Raw genomic sequence first — 14,564 nt, forward strand, 5'->3', positions numbered from 1 at the left:
GGGTGTCTTATTCACCCCAGTCCCTGAGCAGACTGGAGCCATGATGGGTTCCCAAATATTGTGGGAACCAGCACCCCAAGGGCATGTGACATCACAGAGTGCTCACCCACCCCAGAGCATCTGACTGAAAATTGGGCAGAGCCTGGACTGTCCACCATGTTCCCAGTGATACAGATGCTGCTGGCCCCAGGCCTTGCCAGACGTATGGTAAATGGGGGCACCCAGGAATGCGAGTACCCAGTCTTGAAAACCCACTGGACCTCATGGGTCTCCATGCCGAGTCCCCAGACAGCCTTTCTCAAACGTGGCTCAAACTCACACACCCCAACACCACCTGTCTCCGTTGTGCAGCAGTCAGGGCTCTTCCCATCCCCAATCGCCCCTCCTGTGAGCGGCCCTGCCACAGAGACCCCTCAAAGAGACCAAAGCCCCTACTCCTGACAGAATCTGTGGAAACCTCTGAGAGTGGGAGCTGCCTCTGGCCCATTTCCCGGTGCAGAACAGGTGCATAAACGGAGGCGGATGGCCAGGCCCCTCACTGACTCCCTCATGGCTGCCCACCTGGGGCTGGGGGCACATCAATGGGAGGGGCTAAGACTTAGGGAGAGGACCTGGGAAGGGCATTCCTGGTGGAGGGAACTGCACAGTCAAGGGCCTGGTGGGATGAAGGTGAGCCAGGCAGGCAGGGGAGTGTCGCTGGGGCAGGGGTCTGTGGGCCTGGACAGAAGTGATGAGGCCCCAGTTACCATTTCACAGGTGGGATCCCTCTTCCTGTGGCGAGGGCTTGGCGAGGCTCTTCTCCTCGACCCAGCACGTGTTATTGGGGACCTGCTCTGAGCGATACCCCTCATGCTGGGCCCAGGTGTTTGTCAAGGGCAAGATTAGATGGGTGCCTGACTCTAGACAGCCTCGCTTGCCCTCCAGGCACATGTCCCAGACACTGGAGTCTTTGAGGGGGGGGTCTTCAGGTCTGGGTGAGCCCCATGGGTCTGAGCCTGCGATGGGGGAGGGTCTCCTGGTTTTACCCCTCATGCTGCCTCTGCTGCCTTCCCGTGTCCCCTAAACTGAGCTGAGTTAATGATTTCCTGACTTTCTTGCTCTGAAAGCTTCAGAAACAAAGTGAGGCTGCCCTATGGCATTATCTGCATGTGTTACCAATCCTGGAGGGGCTGGTGGGACCGCTCTGCTGCTTGGGGGAGGCTCTACAGGGCCAGGTAGCCCTGGTTTCAGGACAAAAGTGGCAGCCAAAGCTGACACTCCATGAGTCAGGTTCTGGGCCCAGGTGGGCAGGCGGGGGGGGGGGGGGGGGGGGCTGGTTGGAGGACCGGCGCCACACAGCAGAGGCTTTCTGTGAAAATAGTGGGAATATATTTGACAGGATGAGTTTGCTGTGATTCGCACAGCACAGCCTCAGAGTTCCCCGTGTTTTATTTATCAGCACTAAAGAGGCATTCTGAGGGGCACACAACACCTTCTAGAAAGGAGATTTGGGCCTGGTTTGGTCTCTTTCAAAATACCAAAATAAAAACTTTTGACATGCACATTGTACCCAAGGTAAAAATGAAAAAAAAACACAGAAGGAAACAAACTGGACCTCAGACACCAAGAACAGAAGGAAGTCTCCCCCACACTCCTACTCCCTTTGAAGACACGATTCTGTAAAAAGGACGTGCATACCGAGCCCTGGGTCACATCAGTGCATGAGATGCCAGCAGCGCCACACCCGGCCCTGAGTGTCCCAGCCAGCTTCTCTGACTGCAACCCTGGGGCTGGAGCCTGCTGACCGGGGAGCCAGTGAAAGACTTCTTGGGGCGGCTGGTGCCTGTGGGCCTTCCATGCAGCCCCCTTCTCACCTCTCCAGCCTGTCTCCCCTCCCAACCCACCCAGGTAAAACAAATCAAGGAAGCCTATATTCACATTACAACATGAAAATAGCACCAGAAACTTCAGAGCTAAATTGCTGATACTTGCCAGCTGAGAGCTCTGTGTAGGAGGAAAGCTCTAGAAAGGCAACCACAGAGGCTGGGGTGTGTGTGGGGGATGGGCAGGAAGAACTGGTGAGAGCTGGCTGTTGAGCAGCTTCCTCCCAGTCCCCATGGGAACCTGGTCCTCAGGGGTCAAGGTGCACTGGAAACCAGCGCTTCTGTCTGTGGTGTGGATAGTGGCCATCAAGACCATGTGCTCGGGGGGCCAGGCAGCTCACAGGTCGCTAGGTGGAGAGCCCCCCATTTGATTTGTAAGGCCACTTTGGAATTGCAGCAACAGCAGCAAGACCAAGAGGGGTCCTGCTGTGATCCGACCGTGGTTGCCTCAACTTACTTCCCTACTAGGTGACACGGAGGGGAGGAGCCTGTCCAAACCTCCAAAGGAGGAGGTGCAAGGGATGCAAGGTGTGAGCTGCTCTTCAAGTTCTTGGTACTGAAAAAACAGCTGCGTGGTCTCAAAGAGCCTGCTGCTGGCCAGCCCCTCACCCTCACCTTCTAGGTGGAAGGGTATTGCTGTCCATCAACCCCAGGCCCTACTCCAAGCATTAGAGTCTCAGTTCTAACACTGGAGTCTCAAGGCATTTGCCTGGTAAGTCAGGTGGATTAAGATGTGGCCACCAATCAAACTATCTCTGAGTATTGAAGCTTGCCAGTGTAGACAGGAGTCCCTTATTCACTGGGTTCATCCCCCAGCCCTTCTCCCATGCACTCTCTCACTCCTGTAAGTTACTCAGAGGAGTCCTTTTTCAGAGGGATCTTGAAGCTGGTTAGCCTCTGTCCGAAGAGCTGGCTGAGGAGGTCATTCTGGGATTCAGCAGTCCAGCAGGCTCGGGGATTGGCACGGTCAGCACCGCGGACAGCTCTGCCCCTCTTGGGGGTCCTGTGCAGGGGTCTCGCCTGCGGAAAGGCTTTGCCTAGTCCATCTCTGCTGCGTCTGAAGTCCTGGTGTGTGTGGCTGGGCTCCCCCCGCTGCTGCTCTGAGGGCTGAGGCAGTGTAATGCTGCTCTGGCTACCGGGCCTGGGCTTGGCAGGGAGCACACGGCTGGGGGCAGCCTGCTTCCGGGGAGCCCGGCGAGGTTTGTCAGGGACTGAAGGGGCCCTTCCCAAGCTCCCCACACTTTCACTCTTGCTTGGCCCTAGGGTCCGGCCCTTTCTCTTCTTCTCTTTGCCCTCCCTATCCTCCCTGGGGACCAGGATCCCTTGGGGCCCCTGGTCACCAGCTTCCCTGGGGGCCTTGGAGTAGCCCTTGGCTGGGGCTCGAGTGGGGGGCTTGTCTGGGGCAGGGCTCTGGGCTGGGCAGTTGGGCTTGGAGGGGGTAGTGGCTGTTTCGCTCTGGAGCTGCCCACTGGCTGGCTGAGGCTGGCTGCCACCTGCTGTCTTGGTGCTGTGCTGTGGGCCTCCATTGCTCTGGGAACTGGGGCCTGGCTTGGCTTTGAGGGCAGTGGGCTTCTGCCTGTCCTCAGTGCCACGGGCCGGCTCTCCAGGCTTTGGGCTGGCCGCGGCCTTCTTCGATTGCACCGGGAACTTGGGTGCTTTGCCGGGGATAGACAGAGTTGGCCTGTCCTTTGATGAACTCTGACAGCCCCCGTGCTTGGTGGCACTCCCCTTATGGGAGGGGACTTCCTTGTCCCCCTCAGACACCATGTGGCATGTGGACGCCTGCTTCTCCTTCCGGAGCATGGAGGGGGCTTCTGGGTGATGGTCAGGGGCACATTTGCCAGGGGCACTTGGCGTCCTGCCTTTCCCTGAGAATAGGCTCTCTGAGGCTTGGCCTCTGGCCCCTGGCTGGGGCAGAAATCCCTCTAGAGGGAGAGTCTGCTGGAGAAGAGGCCCAGGGCTGCCTGGGGAAGCCCCATCTTGGGGGCTCTCCGGGGCTTGGTCTGGCTTGCGGTCATCTTTGCCATCAGCTGAGGCTGCTGGGAAAGGAGACAGAGATGGGAGAATGAACTCTTGGGAGTCAGAGGGCAGATTGGTATCCCTGGCCAGGTGGCCCTCAAGATCCATGGGCCTCTCTGGGGTCCTGGGCTGACCCTGGGTGCCACCAGGAGCCGCCTCTAGGCAGGGCCGGAGCAGGGCTGGCATGGATGCCTCACTCAGAGTGGGGCTGCTGCCCAGAGACAGAGACCTGTCCACGACGGGCCCAGGGGCGCTGCTGGGCGTGGCCACTCTGCGCCGTTTACTAGGTAGTGAGCCCTCCCGGGCCTGTGTCTTCTGCTCAGAGGCGCCTGGCCTCCGCACCCCGCGGAATGTGAAGGGCTGCTGCCCCCTCCTCAGGTGTTTGTCCATGTGTCGGTCAAACTGCTCCTTCTTGGCAAACGTGTAGTTGCAAGTGCTGCAGATGAAGGACCTCTTGCTGATGTGGGTGACGTTGGCACAGAGCTCACAGTCATACAGTGGGGTGTGTTGCAGCTCCAGCTCCTCCCTCACCCCGTGCTCCCTGGCGAGGTGCGCACGCAGCTCGCAGGGCTCAGGGTAGACCCTAGGGCACTGGGGGCACAGGAAGACACGCTGCGGGCTGTGCACCGCAAGGTGGCGCTGCAGCTTGAAAGGCTTGGGGAACCGCTTGCCGCAGTGGTGGCAGTCTCGGGAGGGGTCCTTGCAGTCCTGATGCACTGGGACAGTGTGGGGTAGGGGCTCTCGGTTGGGGCAGGGGGCAGGGGACAGGCTGGGGCATGTCTTGGTGGAGCCAGGGAGCGTGGCAGAACTGCTGGGCAGAGCTGGGTTTGCACAGGTTGATGGACTGCTTTTGGCTAAGGTGCTGTCTGGCATCAAAGTGCCATCCTGGTTTGAGTTTTTGGTACGAGCCTTGGGTTTTGGCTTCTCCCTCTCTGCAGGGCCCCCATTTGCCTGGCCAACTGAGCACTTGCCCCTGTGGGGTTTGGAAGCCTGCCCCATCATGCTGCTCAGGAAGTGTGTGACAGTGCTGTCCCCCTCCCAGCTTCCAGATGGGTCTCCCAGGGACCTCCGTGCCGGCCCCTTTCGGGCAAATCGAAGGGCATGCTCGCGCAGGTGCTCGTTGTACATCCAGACATCGGCCACCTCCCGCAGGCACATGCCGCAGGCCCACAGCCCCGCCCGGCCCTGCACATGCTTCTCCTGCAGGTGCTCCCTCAGCAGCTCTCGAGAGCCAAACCTGCGCTCCACACACATGTAGCAGGTGGGGGGCGGTGAGGGGCTGTGGGCCAGCTTATGGAGGTCCAGCTCTCCCAGGCCATGAAAGCGCTGGAAGCACACCCTGCACTTGTAGGGTGTCCTCTTGGCCCTGGCATTCCGGTCTCTGACTGGGGCCCTTTTGGCCTTGGCCACCTCCTCTGGCCTTTGGCTCCGTGACCCCTGGGAGTTCACTGTGGCCTTGAAGTCTAAGAAGCTCACGTTGGAGAGAGCCACAGGGTCTTCGCAGGGTCCCAGAAAGCATATATCTTGCATCTCAAATCTGGTGCTGAGCCTCTCAGGAGCCACGGCATTCCCCGGGAGCCCGCAGTTGTAGTGTTCTTGCTCCAGGTTGGGGGGCTCAGGGCTCACGTCCCCAAGAGAAGAGGCAGTCTCATCAGCGGAGGCGCGCAGCTCCAGGCCTCGCCAAGCCGCTGGGACCATGTGCAGCTCAGGGATGTCCTCTGACGGGTGGTCCTTGGCACTGCAGGAGGGTTCCTGCTCGGCACAGTCCGCCTCTGGGTCAGGCTCCAGGGCCCATAGTCTGGGTCCTGGGGCCCAGGGGTCAATGCCAGGCATCTTGCTGCTGAGGAAGCCCTCCAGGAGGAAGGACTCAGGCAGGCCCATGGCCTCGTCACTCCATGGGTCCTCGAGGGACAGGCAGAGGGAGCCTGAGTCACTGAGATCTGTGGGCATGTGGGCAGAGGGCAGAGTTTCACTGCCCCGGAATTCCCAGGGCTCTGGCAATGGCGGAGGCTTTGGCTGTTTACAGCGCTTCCCATAGACTCGGGGGTTCTTCTTCCGAGTTAAGTGGTTGCCCAGAGGGAAGAGCTGGGAAAAGGAGGCTTCGTCATCAAACAAGCTCAGAGGGTCCCTGACACTTTCATGCTCCTGGACCCTGTCTTCTGGATTGTACAGGGGGCCCTGGAGGCAACTGCTGATGGTGTCACCTGCTTCAGAACCACAAGTCTCTGGGGGGCTTGAGGGTCCCCAGGGCGGCTTGTGCCCTTCCCAGACACCTTGCCCTGACCCACTCTCGGCTGCACTGCAGTGCCCTGCAGGTGTACCCCCAGCTGCCCTTGACAGTTCTCTGCAGACACCCGATGTCCTGGTCTCTCTGGGTCCCCAGGACTCCCTTGCCAAGGCTGCCTTCGGCTCCCTTGTCTCTTCTGCAGGAGGCAACCCCTCCATTCTCCCTGGAGGTGCCACCCACTTCCCAGGTGACTTCTGTGTGGACGTCTCCTCCAGTTCTGTGGCCAGGAGGAGAGGCAGCTGTATGACCTCTGTCTCCTGCTCTGCCTCCGGTGAGAGGCAGTGGCTCAGAGGGGGTGGGTAATTGACAGTCACAGTTGATGGATTCCAGTGGCTTCTATCTGAAATCACATCAGGAGAGACTGGAGGACCACTCTCCTCCCGGAACCTTCTCGCTCTTGGCTTTCTCGATTTCTTATTTGATTTCCCCTCTGACTCGCGGGGGATGCCCATGGGCGCTCTACCCCGCCTCTTGCCTCCTCTTCTCTCTGCCCGTTTGGGACAGGGGTCGTCCCTCTGCAGCAAGTCCCATTTCCTGGGCTCTGCAGGCTTCGAGCCCACTTCTTGCTTGACTAGGCCTGGGGTGTGTGGTTCCCGGCTTAGGGGACTGACTGGTGTTCTCACAATGCTGACCCCCTGCCTGAGCCCCTTGGACATCTTGGGACTTGGGGCATCCTCAGGAGCCCTGGAGCCCTGGACCGGAGGTGACCTAGCAGTGTGGCTGGGGCTGTTCAGCCTGTGCCTTGGTTTCTCCTTCCCGGGTGCCCTGCGGCTTTTCTTCCCAGGGGGGCGGCTCATCTGAGCTGCAGGCTCCCCAGATTGGGGAGCAGCCAGGGCTGGGGGGCTTGGCTGGGAGGTGACCCCCTGTATCCTGTGCTTCCTGGCTCTGTGGCGGCTTAGGCCTGGTCCGGATCGGAAGGTGGCCGAGCAGACCTCGCAGGTCACAGGCCGCCCTCTGGGGTCTCGGTTCTTCCAGCAGCTGCTCTCAGTAGACATGGGGCTGTTTTTAAAGCCACAAGGCTTCTGTTTGGGGTCCTGGGGACATAGAGGGTCCCCCTGGGGCACCTGCTGGGGGACATTTCTGAGGCTCTGTGGGGAGTTGGGCCTGGAGTTGCTGGCTGTGCTGCTCAGAGACGTGGCTCTGTCCTGCTGGAGCTCTTCACAAGGGCAGGTGACTGTCGGGCCTCTGGTGCCAGCTGCTGAGGCCTTTGAAATGCCAGGGTGCCCAGCCCCAGGTATCTTAAGGTCCTCCTCGCCCTGGGTGCTGGCCCCGGCCTCACCTTCCCGGCAGGCACGAGGCTCTGGCCCTGCTGTCGTCTGGGAGGAAGCGTCAGTGGGCGCAGTGGTGATGCTCTGGCCTTCCCTGTGTCCTGGGTGTTCTGAGGAGGGGCCCTCGGGCATCCTGTCTGGGCTGCTGTGGGGCAGTGCTCCCCTGCGGTGGGGGTCTGGCCACTCATCCCTGGGGCCTCTAACTGCTCCCATGCCATCTGTGGCAGGAATGCCGGGTAGGGCTGCAGTCTGGACGGTCACTCTTGGGGACATCGCCCTCGATGGGGGAGAAGGGACATCATAGGCAGGAGATCCCCTCAGCCTCTCTTTTCTAGAACCCTCTAGGGATCTTGGAATGTAGCCTTCAGGGTGATCCCCCACATGGGTGGAAATGAAGGCATTGATGAGACCGGGCTGGCCCGTGGAAGTGTCTTGCAGTGGGCTCCGTTCCCCTAGGAGAGAGTGGCAAACCGGGCTTTCTTTGAGGCCACAAGAGCTTGTCCTCAAAGATGAGGAGGTCGCCAGGGACCCTCCAGCTCTAGCATCTGTGGGAGATGGGGTGCAGTCAGCCCTTTTTAGAGCTGTACAGGCAGAGGAATAGGCTGGCAGGTGCTTCATGCTGGTAGGGTCCCCGAGGGATGGTGACACTGGGAGCAGCCCCCTCAGCTCACCTGAAGGCACTGTGGGAGGGTCTTCCTGGAGCAGGTGCTCAAGGCTGCAGGGAACAGGGGTGGCTGCAGAAATGGGCAAGGGGGCACAGCTGGCCAGGTCTCTCATGGGGAGCTCTGTGCACTCCCCAGTGAGTAGCAGGTGTTTCTTAAGGCCTGGACTGGCCGCCTCTGGAGTCCAATCCTCAGGCCCATTTTGGGCATGGGTTGCTGTCAAGACCGGGACTAAAGGTTCCACATCAGAGGAGGAGGGGCTGGGAGGGGACGGTGCCTCATTTTGAAGGCCCACGTTCGGTCTGCTTCCCTGGACCTGCCCGCCTGGCTGGTGTGCAGCCCCAGCAGGGCTGGCCAGTGTAGTTTCAGGATCAGCATCAACTGTGGTGAGGTTGTCTGGGCTCCCCAGGCTCCTCCAGTTATCTGGTTGCAGCTGGATGGCTTCGCCTGGGCCTTTGAGCTTCTCAGCCTGGCCGGGTGAGCCCAGATGGCCACCTGCCTCTGGCCTCAGCTGACATCTGGCCATTTCAGAGATAGCTGTCACGTGCACACCGCCATCTGAACCCTTATCAGGGCCATGGGCCACATCCCCACATTCTATGATGTCCTCTTCCACATCTGAGGGGTTGCTCTGTTGAGAGCTCTGGGTGTTGGCAAGCTGAGGCCCCTGTAAGCTCTGGTCATCATCTTCATTCTCAGCTGCTCCGGCCACCAGGAGCTGGAGTTGACATAGGGGGCTTTCGGCTGGGTCCTGGGGCCTCCTGCCAGGACTGATGCTGGGCATGCAGCCAGGACTTGGGGAGGCCCCTGCTGGTACAACCTTCTTGTTACCCTCAGAGCCAGGGCTCTCTGCTGCAGGGTGGAGGGGACCTGTTTCTTCTGCCCCGTCTGCACTGCTTAGAGAATGTCCCTTGAGGGCCTCACGGTGACTGGTACCAGAAGGTGGACTGGCACCCAGATGCAGAACTGCAGCACCCTGAAATGCCAAGTCAGGTGCCAGATGGGCAACAGGACTGCTGAGCCCCTCCAGCTCAGGGGCATCTTGGCCGGGCCCCTGCGCCTTGCAGGATCCCCCTCTTTGAGTGCAGGGAAGGAGCAGCAGGACGTCTTCGTTGTGATGGATTCCGGTGGCCTTGTTGTTTTTAAGAAACAAAGGCTCAGGGTTTGGGCTGCACTTCACTAACTTCCCTCTGTCCGAGGGGGGTTTGAGTGGCCCTCCGGGGTCTGGGAGACAGGCTTCTGGGCAGCCCCTGCAGCCCTCTTCTGCCTCAGGGAGCCCTCTCCTGGAGACTCTGGTGTTCTGCACGGGCTGGAAACTGAGGCTAGCCCCAGCGGGGCTGAAAGAAGCCCCAGCAACCTGGTCTTTGTGGGTTGCAGGGGGAGGGGTTGCTTCTCCAAGGTGAAATGAGGGCCACTCCTCCTGGGGGCTCCCTAGGGTCCCCTCTGTGGTGGCCACGGCTGTTTCTGCCCCTTCCTGGTGTGGACTCAGTTCCCCAAGATCAGTGAGGTCAGCTGTGGAGAATGAGTCCTTTTGGGGTGAAGCCGCCTGATGGATGGGCAGCGGGGTGCCTGTGCCCGAGCGCATTCTGCCCGTGTGCGGAGCTCCACGCAGCTCTCCCGGGGCCTCCTGCACACCTTTGCTTTGCAGCTGACTTTCTAATTCGGTCACCAATCGTTTGATCTCTAGCTCATCCTCAGGCAGGCTGCTCATAAAAGTGATGCTACATTCGCTAACCTTGCACGGCGAAGGCAGAGGGGTGGCGGCTGTTGTCCTTTCACGAGGACACCTCTTACTGAACACCTTTGCCCCTGAGAGGTCAGGAGAATGGTCCAGATGGCTGGAGAGCACTGGGGAAACTTCCTCCAGCAGAGACCAGCCCTTCTCAGGCAGAAATGAGGGGTAGGGTGGGTCCAGCTGGGGTTTCCTTGGGGGTGGATCAATGCGTGTAGGCGGTGACGGTGGGTCCCCGTTTCTGGACAGGCTGCTGTAGATCGGTGAGTTGAACTCGTCCATGGGCAGCCCCGAGAGGAGGGGCGTAGACTCCAAGGTCAGCGGTGATTCGTCTTTGCCTGGGTCCGTGTCCACTGTGTAGGGTGGATTCCTGGGAGGTTTTGGCTCGAGGGAGCTGGGGTCCACACCCTCCTGGCACAGGTGCCTGCTGCTGGCTGCAGGAGTGTCTGGAGCCAAGGGCTGGGAGTACAAGTCTTTGGGGAAACAGCCAGCCAGGTCTTTGGGTCCAAGGAGCAACTTTCTGGGAGGGCTGCTGTAGGGCTGGGGCTCCATTTTGGCAGCTGGAACCAGGGAGTCTCTGTTAAAAAGAGCAGAGTCACACCCAAGATCAGGGGTCTTTAAAAACAGGGTGCTGGACTCGGGGTAGGCAGCAGCGGTGTCAGTGATGGGGACCAGCAATTCTCCTGGCAGGCAGGCAGGGGGGTCCTCTTTGTCATGAGAGATGGGGGGTTCTGTGCACAGGGGGACACCCAGCAGGCTGCCTGCGCCTGGCAGTGCTGAGCTCCCGTGGGGCACCGTGGCGTCCTCCCTGCCTGGCTGTGGTTGCTCAGGGGCTGGGGGACAGAGACTTCCTTCCACACAGGTGGACAGAGGAGAGCCCGAGACATCTCTGAGAAGCTCTGCGGTGTCAGGAGGAACATCTTGAGGGAAGTCCAGCGATGGATGGTTTTCTTCTGGGGTCTTGGTGCTGGTGGGAATCTGCAGGAGACACTTGGGGTCTCTCTCCTTAGGGCTGTCTACAGTCTCAGGGCTTTGCAGTGGGCCCTGGCCCTCAGGGCTCTCACTGGGGCCTGGGCAAGGCCTGCCTGGCTTTGTGGTTTCCGGCCTCACGACCTTCCTGGATTTCTGCTGCTTTCGCTCTTCTCTAGGACCCAGGGCTAAGTCCACTTCCTTCCTCTTCTCACCTCGGCGCCACCGCCGGCTGCCGTGCCGAGGCCGGCCTCTGAGGCGGGAGCCTCGAGCCTGCAAGTTGTCCTCCTCCTCGGACTCTGAAGCATAGTCATATTCCTGGAGCCTGCCCTCCAGGGTGCTGGGTGCGGGCCTCTCGGTCGCCAGGGAGAAGCCACTGCCCTGGCCTTGCTGCGCCTGCTGCTTGTGCAGCTGATTCTTCTGCTGCACGATCTTGTGGATGAGCTCCTTGCTCCAGGTGCCACCCCAGGCCTTCCTCCTCCTGGAATCCTTCCGCAGGGACAGTCGGAGGCGCTTAGAGCTCCTAGTCTCCACCGGGAGGAGCCTTCCACAGGGATCTGTGTGGCTCTTGAGGGCTTGGGTCCTGAGGTCCCGGGGGCGGCGTGGGGCTGGCTCAGCCCTTTTGCCCTTCCTCCTGGGCCTCAGACAGGAGGCTCTGGTGCCCCTGCCCGACCTCTTGGCAGTGTTGGCTGTGTCCAGTTCTCCTTGGGAAAACTTAAACTGCTTCCCTCTCCTCTGCTGGCTGGCCAGGCTGGTCCTATTTGCCTCCGCAGGCACTGGGCCCCGGGATCGAGTTTTGGGCCGGCTGCAGGCTGTGTAGCCCCCGTCCCCAGGGCGGGGGGCCTGGGGCTCCATGGTTGGGAGCGGGGGATGGGATTTGTTCTCTGGCATGGCCCCACCCACCCTGGTCTTGGTGGGCAGCCCGGCACTGGTACCTCTGGGGCCAGAAGGTTCTTCATCAGCGAAGACGTCGATGAAACTGCTGTCGATCTCAGGGTTGTCTGACTGATATTCCAGGCCGTTGAGTGCCTCGGTGATGAGGCTGTCCAGCTTGGCATCATCCTCCAGGTCCAGGTCCGCAGCAGAGAGTGGGAAAGGGGCAGTGGTCAGGTTGGGCAAGAAAGTTGTCCTCAGGGGGTCATCTTTGCCATCCACCCGGAGGTCTCCCCCTAGCAAGAAGGGGACCGTCTTAGTGTGGCTGAGAAGGCTTGTGTTCCCGGGGTCCGGTGCTTTGGGGGCAGCCAGCACAGAGGGGGCGGCGGAAGGCCTGGGGATCTCTGAGGGCTGCTGGTGGCTGTCCTTGGTCCTGGCCAGGAGCAGGCTGCAAAACTGCCGGTGCTCCAGGAAGGTGGCCAGGCTGCTGTAATTTCGGTCGCACTGCTTGCAAGTGAGCAGCACGTCCAGCTGGTCCAGGCTGGCGCTGCTGAGGGGGAAGTGATGGGCAGAGTAGGGGGGCGGCTCCGGGGGGAAGCCCTCCAGCCCCCCACTGCCCACCTCGGAGACCGCACTGGGGAATGGGACCTCCTCCAGGCATTTGAAGGTACCCTCAGCCCCCAGCACCTCTGTGGGGAAAGGGAAGGTCTTGACTGGCTCTGGCTGGTAGTGGATGGGGAGGGCATGTGAGGGGTCAGGGGATGGGAAGGGGCTGCTGTTCTCCTGGGGGTGACTGGAGGGGTGGAAGAAGGAAGAGGGCCCTAGTGGGCCGGGGAGCTGGCTCTCCTCTGAGCTGGGGTTGGCTGGGCTGCTGGACAGCGGTGACAGTGATGAGCAGGTGCTGCTGCCGGCTGTGTTGGTGGCGGGTGAGGGCAGTGGGGACTCACTGGGAGAGGCTCCCACGAGTCTGGGTGGGGGCAGGCTGGGGGTCCCTTGGGGTGAGACCTGGGGCTGGGCCACCCCAAAGAACAGGGGCTGGGCTCCAGGGTCCTGCAGCCCATTGTAGGTGAACAGCCCCGGGGAGCTGCTGCTGTGCTGGCCGGGGCTGTTTCTCAGCACCAGATTCTCCCCAGGTCCAGGTGTCTTGCTGGCAGCACCCAGGGCTACCTGGCGGCCCCCCTGCCACTCAGGGGTCCCTGGGGGAAAAGGCAGCTGGTTCAGCATCTCCACTGGATGGGGGCTGGGCCTGGTGGCCGGGAGCACCCGGGGCCAGGGCAGCGGGGGGCTCTGAGGGAGGCCAAGTCGCTGGCCAGAGCTGGGCTGGCCTTCAAAGAACACACTCCTGGTGGTGGCTGGGGGGCCCAGGGGAGGCGTGGGGTAAGGGGCTCTGGTGGGATCCCACAGCTGGGGCAGCCTGGTGGGCGGCGGCCCAGGGTTGGCCAGCTCTGAGTCCAGAGAACTAGGACTGGTGCCCACCCCACTGGCTCCCGGGCTTCCATAAGCCTGCCCTGGAAAGTGCCTCTGGGGCAAAGAGTTTGGGGGTCCCCTGGGGCTCCCCAGTCCATTGTGGGCTGAAGGCGGTCTCTCAGGGAGGGCTGTGGTCAGGCCCTTGTGCAAACTGTTTGGGAAGGAGACCGTGCTCTCTGAGAAGGGGCTGGGGACCGGGCGAGCAGCACCAGTTGTGGGGAGAGCACGGCCGAGGTCACTGGTGGGGTCAAGGTGCCCCGGCTGGCTGGAGAAGCAGGACGGGGGTGGGGGAGCAGGCTGCGTGGGCAGGGGGTAGGCCACGCCTGTGCCCACTGCCTCCTGCCATTCTCCCCGAGGCTGGTGGAAGGCAAACACCAGGGCCCTCTCAGAGTACTCAGGCCCTGCCGTGTCCTCGGGGAAGGGCTTTGGGCCAGCCCCAGGCAGTGCTGGGAAGGGGATCTGGAAGGAGGCCACCCTGGGGCTGCCAGCTTTGGGATAGGGCTCCGGTTCTGTGGGAAGGACCCTGAAACTAGCACCTGGGAAGTTGTTTTCAGCAGCGGGAAGCCAGGCATCGGCCCCACTGGCCTGGAATTCTGAGTAGGAGGCTGGCCTGCAGGGACTGGCGTCACTGCTCTGGGGGGCCCTAAGGGGCGGGGGCCCTGGGGTGGCACTCGGTGAGGTATAATTGGTGGAGGTAAAGCTGGAGGGTGTCTCCTGGAAGCACCTTTGGAAGCTGAGCTCTTCTGGGGCAGGAGGAGCCTCTGCTTCTGGGGGCCGGGGGCCCTCGCGCTGTGGGCCCTCAGGGGTCTCATCCAGGGCGGGCCTGGCCCTTGAGCCCGAAATGCTCAGAGTGCAGAGCTGCTGGGGGCTGTTGTCTGCCCTGCCTGTGTGCCCTGTGGGAGCCTGTGTGTGGGTCCTCCCTAGTGGGGCCCGGGGGCTACCACCCTTCCTGGGGGGACTGCTTAGGGGCTGGGTTCTCTGGAGGGTGGCCTTGGGCTCCACCTCCCTAGCCTGCCCAGGCTGGGCATCAGGGGGCTCCATGGCCTGGGTCCCGCTGCCCGGCTCCCTCATTGCCTTGGTGGTCCTGCTGGCCAGGGCACTGTCCTCGCCGGGGGGCTGGGAGGCTGTGCCACTGGCCATGCCACTGGTTGTCTGGCAGGATTGCAGGCCTCTGGTCATGGTTGGGGGCGGTGCTCCGCGGGGCTGCTCTCCAGGCATGGCCCCTCCGTCTGGTTGCTAGGAGGATGTGGTGGTCTGCGGGGGTCCGTGGGGAGAGGGCTGGGTGGCCATCCTTGCCCCTTGGGGGTCCCTGGAGAAACCTGATCTCATGGTCCTGCGTGGAGCCTGAAAGGAAAAGACAGAAGTGAGGAGGGAGCTGTGGAGGCTCCCTGGATCCCACGGAAGCTGTGCCAGGCTGGGAGCAGA

The 14,564-nt window shown here is 61.5% G+C and overlaps 1 protein-coding gene across 1 annotated transcript; it reads right to left on the reverse strand.

The window, feature by feature from the left end:
- Positions 1 to 1,365: 1,365 nt before the first annotated feature.
- ZNF469 (zinc finger protein 469) lies at positions 1,366 to 14,357 on the reverse strand. Its single transcript, XM_036346953.1, has one exon. It carries the CDS (start codon positions 14,355 to 14,357, stop codon positions 2,712 to 2,714), a length of 11,646 nt encoding a protein of 3,881 aa, XP_036202846.1. The 3' UTR covers positions 1,366 to 2,711.
- Positions 14,358 to 14,564: the final 207 nt, after the last annotated feature.

Source organism: Myotis myotis, unplaced genomic scaffold, assembly GCF_014108235.1.
Source record: "Myotis myotis isolate mMyoMyo1 unplaced genomic scaffold, mMyoMyo1.p scaffold_m19_p_19, whole genome shotgun sequence".
In the NCBI taxonomy this organism is placed as follows: Eukaryota; Metazoa; Chordata; class Mammalia; order Chiroptera; family Vespertilionidae; genus Myotis; species Myotis myotis.